This window comes from Equus caballus, chromosome 2 (assembly GCF_041296265.1).
Source record: "Equus caballus isolate H_3958 breed thoroughbred chromosome 2, TB-T2T, whole genome shotgun sequence".
Taxonomy (NCBI): Eukaryota; Metazoa; Chordata; class Mammalia; order Perissodactyla; family Equidae; genus Equus; species Equus caballus.
In genome coordinates, this window is record NC_091685.1 from 73,988,604 (window position 1) to 74,000,805 (window position 12,202).

General features: G+C 38.2%; 1 protein-coding gene across 2 annotated transcripts in view; it reads left to right on the forward strand.

Moving 5' to 3' along the window:
* The first annotated feature begins 1,050 nt into the window (after positions 1 to 1,050).
* The window catches only part of SPOCK3 (SPARC (osteonectin), cwcv and kazal like domains proteoglycan 3), a 456,613-nt gene continuing 445,461 nt past the window's right edge, over positions 1,051 to 12,202 (forward strand). Inside the window, exons 1-2 of one of the 2 annotated variants that reach the window (XM_070257231.1) lie at positions 1,051 to 1,368; positions 1,909 to 2,097. In XM_070257231.1, coding sequence (XP_070113332.1) covers positions 1,909 to 2,097 — 189 coding nt within the window. In that variant the 5' untranslated portion in view covers positions 1,051 to 1,368. Of the gene's footprint in view, positions 1,626 to 1,908; positions 2,098 to 12,202 lie in introns of both variants that reach the window. The other variant, XM_023636338.2, reaches the window with a different exon arrangement.

Sequence of the window (12,202 nt, forward strand, 5' to 3'; positions counted from 1 at the left end):
AGAAATAGAATATTCTAAAATATATGGCATGGCCAGTCGTGACTAGGCCAAAATAAATATCTTTGGAAAATTAGTACATACCAGTGCTCTTGATGTTATCTGACATGTTTGCATCAAACAGAGTGTCTATGAATTGCAATAGTAGATTCTGGTTTTTTTCCCCTTACTATCATTCATCAGAGTGGAAAAGGGAAAAATTGAGGAAAATACCTTTTTCTGAGTTAAAAAATGGCAGTTTTTTCTTTTTACTTATTTTACATATTATACATTCAGTTTTAAATCCTCTACTTAAAAGAAATTAGAAATCAAAATTAATCATGTTTGATTCCTGTTTTAATATAGTTTGAAAAAAGTTATACAAATATTGTATGAGATTGAAATGAAAAATATGAGTAGAAAGCACTGCCGCTATTCAAACAGCTCCTGAAGTTTTGGAAGGTACATGAAAATTTCAAAGGTCTTAGCTTTGGGAGATGTAGTTTTAGTGAAATAATCTCTAATAATTCAAATAGAGATGCATAACATTATCGCAGTCTTTTAGCCTCCGCAGATCTCTTGACTCACACTTATTTCACTTCAGTTAAATCCTCCGAGTCTGTGGGAGAGAGTCTCTTCATCAGATTCTGTTTACAGGGGGCTAATTACTGATTTCCTTCCAGTTTATTTAGTCCAAGTGAGAAAGCCATGGAAAGCCAAGTTCTTTGTCGCAAATGGGAGCAAAATTGGTGTTAGGTCTTCAAAACTCTCCTCCGTTTTGCAAGAGAGAGACATACCCTCGGCTTTTAAAGTTCTTGATGCAGGTCCTAGAACGTAAAATACAGGTGCCAAAGAATTTTTATTAAGGGAAAATAATCTACAGCTTGTGGGAGATTTGGGTGTACTCAAACGCCCTACCAAGTAACGATTCTCTTTTTAAAAAAGAAAAGAACTTCCTTTAACATGAAAGTTTATACTCTGTAATAATCCAGAGGTTCACGAAAACATACATTTTTCTGAAGTTAAATACATCTCCCAAGACCCTCCAGCTGGCTTTGCCTTAGGGTGGAGCTCAGTCCAAGAGGTTTACAGGACAGAAAGCCAAGGGATTCTTGACTTGGTGATGCATAAAGTTTTCGTCAGATGTCATTTCCCACGTCTGAATGCTCAGCCACGAAATTGCAGGGAAGAAACAACTAAGAGAGCTGGTACACTTTGTGTTAAATAAATCCAGGAGCAGAGAATGATCAGGCTGTCTCGAGAACATGAGAACCTCTTCTGGAGCGGAGAGGTTAGAAGCTGATAAGGATTCCTGGGCGAGGAGCTGGTGTATCCTCTGCCTCCAGCCCAGCGTCGCAACCGGAGTCGACTGCAGCTCGGATCTAGAGGAAGGTGGGATAGGAGGAAGTGGAAAAGGAAAAAAAAAAAAAAAAAAAAAAAAGAGCTGGGGGAGGGAGGGGTGAAGCGAGGGGAGTAAGCGAGAGAGCAGCGCGCGGGGGGAGGCGGCGATGGGGGGAGCGCCGGGCGCAGGGAGCTGAGTGGACCGCTCGAGACGGCGGCGCGTGCAGCAGCTCCTGAAAGCAGCGAGTTGGCCGAGCCGGGCTGCATTTCCATCAGGAGCTGCGAGCACAGTGCCGGCTCACAACAAGGTGAGGTGTCGGGAAGCGTTCTTTTCCCGCTCGGGCTACTGCGCCCCGGGCTCCCTTCCTTATAGCCACCTCTCCTCCGCCGGGGCTGCGTGTGTGCGAGTGCCCGGGTTTGGGGGTAAAGCCTGCGGGGAGGGGGCTCCCCTGCCCCTGTTTGTCTCCTCCTCCCTCTACCCCTGTCGTCTCTGATGCACGTTTTCCAGGGTCTCCGGGTCTTCGTATCCCTTGTCTGACACTGTACCCCCCCCCCCCCACCCCCCGCTCCTGGTTGTGTTTCCCTTCTCAGATGCTCAAGGTGTCAGCCGTATTGTGTGTGTGTGCAGCCGCTTGGTGCAGTCAGGCTCTCGCAGCTGCCGCGGCGGTGTCTGCGGCCGGGGGGCGGTCGGACGGCGGTAATTTTCTGGATGATAAACAATGGCTCACCACCATCTCTCAGTATGACAAGGAAGTCGGACAGTGGAACAAATTCCGAGACGTAAGTGCTGCGCACCCGCAAGCCCTGGCCCACCAGCGCGCTGCTCCGAGGCGGGGGCCGCGGCGGCCGGGGGCGGGTGGCCGGCGGGCTCGGTTTCCCGAGGAGAGGAGAGGGGTTCGGGGAGCCGCGGCGGCGCACAGCGGCTGGAGAAGTTGGCACTTCCGATGCCCTCCCAGGCCGGTGCAAGGGGAAGGGCTTGCTCGCTCGATGCACAGGAGTTCAGGTCTCACCAGGTTCCCACTGTTCCTCCCACCACCCCGCTCTCCCACTGTACTTCCTCCCCTCCCCCGGCCCCCAAAGGTCTGCGAAGTGCTGGCTCTACCTTCTCAACTTTTGATGGTCTTTCTGCCACTAGTCAACACAGCAAATGTGCCTTGGCGATGTATTGCTCCTAAAGTAACTAGGATCGATCCCGTTACTAATGGTCCATTAAGGAATTTGAGGGAGGACGTAGGAAGATGTAAGATTTATAAATGCCCGCTCTCCAGGGGTGGGAGGTTGTTTGGCGGCACCAGTCGGCAGAAGTTGAACTGCTCCTGATTACATAAAATTGCTCATCAGACTTGTGCTTCGGCATTAACTTTAATACAGAACATGTTTGCAATGCTTTCGATTACGTTTTATTCTAAAATGAATCACTGCCGTGAAATCTTTGGGGTGAGGGGGTGGGGTGGAAGGGACGCCCGCAGGTTGTAGCGATAAAAGGGTTAAACTGTAGGCTCCCCCAGGGGGGTTCCAAAAGGGTTATTACGGCAGAGTCAGGTTTTGAGACTCCCGACGTTGGATTGCCTTGGAACGAGGGGTCCTGACTAGCTAGTCATTTTTTCCCACCTGATCTGAATGGAGCGGAGTAAGAGCTGCCGGCGTCGAGTGAGGTTCACCTCCCACGCAGTCAACTCGGTTGTCCCAGGGAGGAGGCTGCCCTGACCCTTCATTAGCTCCCCCAGTGCACCCTGTAAAACCCAGAAGGCCTGAAAGGCAGCGAGTGATTTGCGGACGCATTGCCAACCCTTTCTGTGACATTTGAGAGAATTTCTCGTGGAGTCCATCTGCAGTCCACTACGTGGAGATGAGTTAACTTCTTTCATCAGCTCACACTCCGTCACGATTTGGGAAAATACCTGGAAGCTTAGACTAGTTTTCATCCTGGCTTGTCTACCCCCATCTCCCAGCATCTCTTATATGAAATAACTGACAAGCCAAATCTAACGCGTGGCTGATTCTGACAGAAGGATTCCTGAAGAAACACGAATTTTTAAAGTTACATGTAGCTCACTGATACTAGGCATGGGTAGAGAGATGAAAAATGATAATGATAATACTTAATGGAGAGCTTTGTCTCCCATGCTTTATGAATAAAGCTTAAATATCATTTTATTGCTAAATGAATGCTCTTATAAAAGCAAACCCCGTACGTGTTTGTTTCGTTTAAGTTTATGCTGAATACAATCAAAAAGACGAGGGAGTGAGTGAGGTATTTCCAAACCTGGGGAAGAATTTATCATGCCCTCATTTGGAAAAAATATTGAATATTTCATCAGTATTTGAACAGTGCTTCACATGATGACATTTCATTTCTTAATGGTTCCTTTAAAATCTTTTAAAAGTGAATTTTAGACTTTCTTCTCTAAAATATATTTCAAATCTTGAATATCTTAATATTCTCTGACTTTTTCAAATCACTTTACTGAATTATTAAGAGCAGCCAGACTTACTTGGACAGTCTTTAAAGGTGTTTGATTTAAACTACTGAGGCAAGCCGAGTTGCCTGGAAGAATTAGATATTCTAGGATTCATTCAGCCTACTTCTATAGAGATAGAGTATTTTCAGTTATTCTTATGTGATCTCTGGGAAAAAATCCATCAAAATTATATGTTATATTTAAGTAAAGGATTTATTGAAATATTTTTGGGAAATATCTGTTTTGAAGTACATGTGATACATGAAAATATGATTTATTTGAAAAACTTACATAAGGTTTTAGCATCACCATTTTAGTAAGACAACTGCGTGTTTGTTAAGATTACTTCTGGAAGGTATGGAGAAGATAGATGCTATCTTTTTTCCCCTTCAGCCACCTGTTGCATATTATTAATATGATAAAATGTGTGCTGACAGCGTGACTTCTCCACTCAGAATGCATAATATAGAATCCTTATTTAGACCATCCACCCCACTGCTAATTTACATATTTTATTTCCCTTTTTGGGAATTATTTGCTTAATAACTTTTTCTATGTCTTTTAAGATGTTGTTTAGTTTTTGGTTCATTTTCAGCTGGAAGCCCGTGGTTCTGAGGCATTACTTGAAATAAGTCTGTAGTGCATGAATCTACCTTTAAATGTTGCGCATCAGCTTTGATATCTTAAGTAACGGATTTGTCTACTCGGTTTATATAAAGGCAAAGAAACAAGGAAATCTGAACCTGTGCTTTTAGAAACAATTTAACTGAAGTACTTCTGTTTAGTTCTTTTCTCCTATAAAAATACCATTAATTTCACTTAAAAAAACTTTGGGATGCCTCAGCATAATTAATACTAGAATTATAGAATTAATTCTTACCTTTCTTCTTGTGACTGTTTTACACAATTGACATTATTTTGCAAGTTATTACTTAATCAAAGTTGGAACTATATCTTCTCTTGAATTGTATTTGAAAACTATTTTGAATAGTATTTGAAAATACAATTCTTCATTATATTTTAATTGTTTTTAAAATGTACTCTGTATATGTATTACATGCAATATAAATATGTAAATATATTTCATATATGATAAAGCTTTAGGAATAAAGAGCAAAGAGTTATGTGAGAGTAGATGAACATAGGAAGCCCTGGCATTGATGACCCATTTTCTCAATTTCCTCAATATAAACCACAGAGAAATAGCAAAACCAAAGGCAAGCTTGCAATGAGTATTAGCATAGAAAAAGTTTAAAATAATTTTACCCATTTTATCCTCGCAATGCTCTTTGAATAAAGTTTTATTGCCCTTTCAAGTGTACAAAATGTCATTATATAGACATAGAGAACTTTTATCCTTTTGAGAATCATTAATATATTTGGTTATTAGTATAAAACTTCCTCTAGAGATTCGAATTCCTATGTTTTAGGAAAAATAAAAGTTTGCCTTAGAGATATAGAGAAATCAACACATTTAAAAATAACTATAGTAGATAGAACCAGCATGTTATATTCAGGGTATAATTATGTGATTTTAAAATAAAGCAAACAAACAAAAAAACTCTCAACAATAGGATATATTTAGTAGATACACTGGTCGCAGGGCATTTTCTGCTTTTTTAGCTCTGTTGAGTAGTGATAAAATCAAGAACACAAGATTCCTCAGTGGGGGAATTGTAGGAACGCCACTACCCTTACTAAGAACAGGGGTAAAGGATTCCCTCACCCCATTCTTGCAAATATAAATATATATATGTACCTATTAGGAGAATTGGAAATTAGCATCATTGTAAGGAAATTGAATCATTAGCTCATGAATCCCATGGTTCATATATTGCAAATTTCAGACATTTATATTTTATGTCAATTAAACTATACTGTTTATCATGTAATAAACAAGTATGGAATTTGGAAACCAATGAATTAACTGGTAATGAATGATATAATATCACCCTCAACCGTATATATTATTGATTTCACTAAAGTACATATGGTAATTAAGAATGACAAAAAAGATTCTGTATGTTGGAAGCAATATAATAAAAATCTAGCAAAAGTGCCAACGATGGCCATGCTATTTTCAAATAACATATAATAAAATCAGAATTATACTCTTAAATTGAAATTCAAATCCTTAGAGATTAAATTTCTTTTTCAATAAAAATACCTGGGAATGGGAGGTAGCGAGTAGGAAGATGGATGACCAGGTAAAGCATAGAGGGTTTTTAGGACTGAAAGTACCCTGTATGATAGAACAATGGTTGATATGTATCATTATACATTTGTCCAAACCCATAGAATGTATACATAGAATGTACAGCCCCAAGAGTGAACTCTAAGGTAAACGGGGCGTTGGGTTATAATGATGTGTCAAAGTAGGTTCATCAGTTGTGACAAATATAGCACACTGCTGGGCAATGTGGATAATAGAGGAAGCTATGCATGTGTCGGGGCAGCAGGTATATGGGAAATCTCTGCACCCTCCTCTTAACTTTTCTGTGAACTTACAACTGCTCTAAAAAACAGAGTCTTAAAAAAAATCACAACCACATCCTGTTACCTTGAAAAAAAAAAAAAAAACACACAAACAAAAAACTAGGAGCTCATTTTGAACATTGTCTTAAGAGCTGGTTGTCATTCATGTTGCAAAACTCACCATCAGCTTCAGTTTACATTTTACTCCTTAAGTGATTTTTTTTTTTTTAAAGATTTTTTATTTTTTCCTTTTTCTCCCCAAAGCGCCCCGGTACATAGTTGTATATTCTTCGTCGTGGGTCCTTCTAGTTGTGGCATGTGAGACGCTGCCTCAGCGTGGTCTGATGAGCAGTGCCATGTCTGCGCCCAGGATTCGAACCAACGAAACACTGGGCCGCCTGCAGCGGAGCGCGCGAACTTAACCACTCGGCCACGGGGCCAGCCCCACTCCTTAAGTGATTTTTAATACCCTTTCCATATATTGGAAGCAATAGTAAAGTCTTAGAATTTAACTTGAAAAATTCAACCTTAAAATAAATGAAAGGGCATGTACAATGTGAAAATGTAAAATACAGTTTGAAGCGTCTCAGAGGCACTCAAATTGTAAGTTGACTTTTTAAAAAATGCCTGAATTGGAATTATTGGGTAGTAAGTAAACCTTTCTTAACTTCTTTTTTCTTTTTATTTGCCTTTTTCATCTGAGTTGAGGTTCCAGTGTACAGATCATTTAAGAGATAATGGCTGGTGGGGAGGGATATTTCGTGGTATTTAGGGGCTACAGAGGAGTAAAGCCCCCTGAGAGTCTTATCAACTTTTATGGCTATTAGTAAGTACATGAAACAATTGGTTTCCATGCCTACTCCAAGTAAAGTACTCTACTGCTTTAAAAGGCATTAAAATTCAAACAATGAGAATCTTTAAAGAATACCCTCTCAGAACTTTCCTGAGATTTCTGATGCATCCTGGTTGTATTTCCTGAGTATATAGCATACCCTTAGCATTGAGGGAAATTTTTATTGAGTGTAATTGACAAAATTGTATATATTTAAGGTGTGTAATGTGATGATTTCATATTCATATATATTGTGAAATGATTGCCTTTGTGTTATGATAATAGTAGGCAAGAGAGTGTTACTACTTTACTTTCGGCAATAGATACCAAAAATAAAATTAAAGAATTAGTAATAATGTGGAGAAATTTAACAAATTAAACCACTCTTCTCTCTGTTCAAGAATACTTTCTCAATAATGGATATCCAATTTTGATTAAAAATGCACTTTTAGGGGCTGGCCTAGTAGCATACTAGTTAAGTTCATGCACTCTGCTTTGGTGGCCCAGGGTTTGCAGGTTCAGATCCCTGGCATGGACCTAGCACCACACCTCAAGCCACTCTGTGGCAGCGTCCCACATAAAACAGAGGAAGATTGGCGTAGATGTTAGTTCAGTGGCAATCTTCCTCAAGCAAAAAGAGGAAGATTGGCCACAGATATTAGCTCAATGTTCCTCACGAAAAGGAAGGAAAAAAATACATTTTCAGTGTTTCTCATTATGAGATATATTTATATACTATAAATATATATACGTTATGAGACATATATTTATAACTGTGATAACCGTTACCTATATTTTATTGTAGTTGAGAAAATAGGCTTCCCTTGGGAATTCTTCACAGTTAATTCATTGCATTCTCATGAGTGTTTTTCTCTCTTTCTTTTGATCTTTTGAATACTGTGGGTCACACTGTGTTTAAAAATCTGAAAAAAGCCTTGTATACAGTGTACATAATTGCAGATCAGAGCTGGTAGAGACTGTAGCATGCAGTGTTTTTTATATTGGATTATTATTCATATTGTTTAAATCATCAGGGGATTTAATCAAGAGAGAGGTAACTGACCCCCTAAGGGAAGCAGTAGGCAGTCTTTGAAGATTCTGGGGCGAATGAGTTTCTACAGCAGCAAAGGGTAGCTCCATGCAGCATCCTGACCCCTATCCTTGTCATCTGGGTTCTGGTTAAGCAATGGTTGTGATACAAACTCCACATCTCTATTCCTTAAGCCCGCCACGTCCACCATCACCAACACTGCCATACCCACCAGTCAGAATTTAAGATTGGTTTTGTCAACAGTCAGATGTCACAGAGAAGGCAGGTCAGAGCATGCTCACTGATCTGCTAGTTTCTGGAGAGGGACTCTTAGGTGGAGCTGGTGTCACGTTATCAGACACCTCCAGGAAGTGTGAACTGAGTACAAAATTTAGTCAATTTACCATGGGTTCATTCTAACAGATAGAAGTTATGGAGAAGTACAGAACACTTTTAACTCTCCAGCTCTTATAACTTCAAGGAAATTATTAGGAAAGTATAACTAAATGAATTGAGAAATAAATTACTCTGTGTACATGTGTGTATGTATGTTTATATATGTTTATGTGTATGTATATATAGGTCTATGCATAAATGTATATATATTCTCTATAAGCTTTATATTTGTGTATATGTGTGTGTTTTCAAATAGGTAACAGATGAAATAATTAGAAAACCAAGGTGATTTCATGTTGTATTATAGATATTATTTTATATGCTAATTAGGAAGCAGACACTCCACCTAAAATTTTAAGACATGCATTAGTTTTTGTTTTTTTTCTGGCTGTTTTCTGCATCTTGTAAATTGAGAACACGATCTCATTTGACGTTATATTTGTGGTCACTGTGTGCCTTTCTGATTCTTAGGAGAAGTCAGCTTGTTTGTGATTACATTTTTAAATTTTTTAGCTAGATATACAAAAGGAACATTGAATACCTCTATAAAGCATTTATTTTTCTACTCTTACAGTAAGTACAATAACACTGCTTTTAGATCTAATGATTATGACTCAGAGTGACATTTATGTTCTTATACAATTTTAGTTTTCATGATCTAGGCCAGAATTATTTTATGTATTTATTTTTAAAGACTGATCTGTGAATCTTCTACACGCACCATCCAACTCCTATAAGCTCCTGGAGTATTTACATGTATTTTCCCATTTATGAAAATCCTTTCATCTTTTCCACTCTTTGCACCTCTTTTGTTTTACAGAGTTGGCTACTCTATTAGACTGTGAACTCTCTACAGCTATACAATGTGGTCTTTCTTCCCTGAAAATCCTACAATTCACCTAGCCTAAGCATGGTGACTGCATCAGAATTAGCATTAGAAAAATATTTGCTAAATGAAGGAAGATTATATTAAATGTGTGTTGCCAATTGAACAGTCCTTATGTAAAGGCTTTTAGTAATGTATTACTTTTTATTGATCATTTCCATTTCTGACCACCTCCAGCTCAGATTTGTAATTGGAATGAAAATTTAATTTTTATAAAATATAAAGTTTCGAGTACTAAACTGCTTTAGTCCATAAGTTTCAAAATGCACGAAAATGGAAATGCTATGCCAAAACTGTCATGTTCAATTTCAGAGTGGTAACAGTAGATGGTAATTATATACATTGTGGCATTCCCTCTGCCAATTTATCCAATTCTTTTCCTATAGTTTCCCTTTGACCACATAATTTTGTTGCTCTAAAGTCTTGAAATATTTTTCGCTGCCTACTGAGTAATATCAAACACCAATATCTTCCCTCTCTTCTTCGACTGCTGCACTGCAATTAATGTTTGTGTGACTAATCCAGATATTTCACAGACAGTCCAGATTTACATCTTTCACTTCTGCCTCACTTAAAATTGCCAATGTATTTGTTAGAGATAGGTTAAGTTCCCGCAAATAAGAGACTGAATCAGAGTACCTGAGTTAAGATAGAAATTTATTTCCCAACCATGGAACCATCAAGAACTTGCTGCCCAGGCCTGGGCATTTGGAGTTATTCTCTCAGGGTTCTCCATAAATTGCCATTTCCTATCCAGCAGGAAGGATTTAAGAGAAAGTCTAGGTCACACAGCTTGTCTTAGAAGTGAACTGAAAGTTGTCACACATGGCTTCTGTTTATCCCAGAGGCCTAAACTTAGTGACATGACAGTACCTAGCTAAAAGGGAGGCTGGGGAATGTCATCTCTCATGGGCAAGGATTAACACTACAAGAAAGAAGGTGGAGCCGAGACTGGAAGGAAAATATTCTAACTACTGTATCTGTTTCAACAATCTACGTATCTCTTGAAAATATTCCCTGTGCCCAGCGATAGGAGTTTTTATATTTCCTATTAATTGTCTGCCTTGCCTTCAATCTCTTTTCCTCCCTAATTTCATACTGTCCCTCTATCTTCTATCCAGGATAGAACTGGAGCACCTGGCACCTAAGGTTGTAGGTGTAGGAGTTGAGGGCAAGTAGTAGTGTGCCCACACTTAAGAGGAAATGTTAGAGGTCAGAGCTAAAGAAGAGCATCCACATACGTTATTAAGGAGAGCTTCATCAGATGATGAGTCCTATTTTCTAGTGAAATCCATTAGCATTATCTTCTGTGAAAGCTTTTTACTATCTATAGATCTTTGGTCATAGGTCCAGAATGCTCTTTTGTGAGGTAGATAATGGTGATCAGAGGGAAGGAATTAGAATTTATTTGTCACTCCCCTTAGTTGAAGGACAGACTTCTCTCTATAGCCGAGGTTGTATTTCCTCTGATGCAGAAAAAAGGCAAGTACCATTAACGCAAAATACCTTTCCCTGGAATAATGCTAGAAATGATGCCATTGCTGGATTCATGGAGCTCTTGGTCTTGGAAGCAAAGAAAACAATCCTTTTAGCATTATGATCTCTGGGACAGTTGTGAGATAGAAACCGCATCAAGTCAGATTTGCCAGACCTACCATAGAAGCTTTATACTTTTGATGTTGTATCTTGACATCAGAGGTGGTTGATAGCTAGGATGGCTGAATGCTGGCCTGGATCATAAGTAGAAATGGTGAATGGCATTCTTTGTCTATCAGTTTTGGGTTTTTTTTAAAGAGAGCCTTCATTCCTTCATTCTTCATTCTCCATACTTCATACTTCCATACTAAATGAAAACTTTAGTATTTATCCTTTATATATATATATATTCATGACGATTATTTTACAAATGGCGATTATATAATTTTTGCTTAGTATTTTACTTACACTTAGAATATCTTATAATTAAATGAACACTATAACTAATATAGTATACAAATGTACAGGGTAAAAAAGATAGGTAAAAAGTCTTTATAAAACTATTTTGCCATTGCAGTTATCAATTTCTTCCAAAGGATCAATGTTTTCCCCAGCATCTTTCCGCTGGAAGTCATGGACCTTCAATGTCTCACTCACAAGCTATTTCCTTTATCAAGAAAATAGTGGCCTCAACCAGACATGTTGTCTCCCACTTCTGAACATGCGCAGCAGCTTTTCCTATTCAGAATCTAGGAATAATGCCCTAATGCAGATTTTTTCTTCCCTCCTTCAGAAATAGCACAATGATATTTCACTAGTCTATTTTATGGTTTTAAGAATAATCATGTTTAATAAAAAAATAATAATCTTTAGAATTTGAGTGAGGTAGGCTATTTTCTTTTTATATGTAGTTTGTGTGCTTTGGATATTTTTAATCAGTATTATAGCTCTTCCTGTAAAATAGGGATAATTAAATAAAACTCGAGATTCTCCTTTTATGACTGTTTCACTAGAAACAATGTTATTGATTTTTAAAGTTTACTGTTTAAATGTGGAAAAGAAAGTTTTAAGTACCTTGCTATTGCAGTAATCTGGAATTTTATTATTTTGTTAGGCTTTATCATTTGATAGTTTGGTTTACTAATGATATAAATAAGTAAAAGAACTTAAATTTAATATATATGTATATTTTCTACACACAATCACATAGCAAGTGGCAAATATGAATCATTTTTTTCTATAGCCTTTTTTTAAGTCCTTTATGTTAATTTAGGAATTAACTGTATGCTAATGTACCTATTTTCAGATTTTTTTAAGCATTTTGTCAA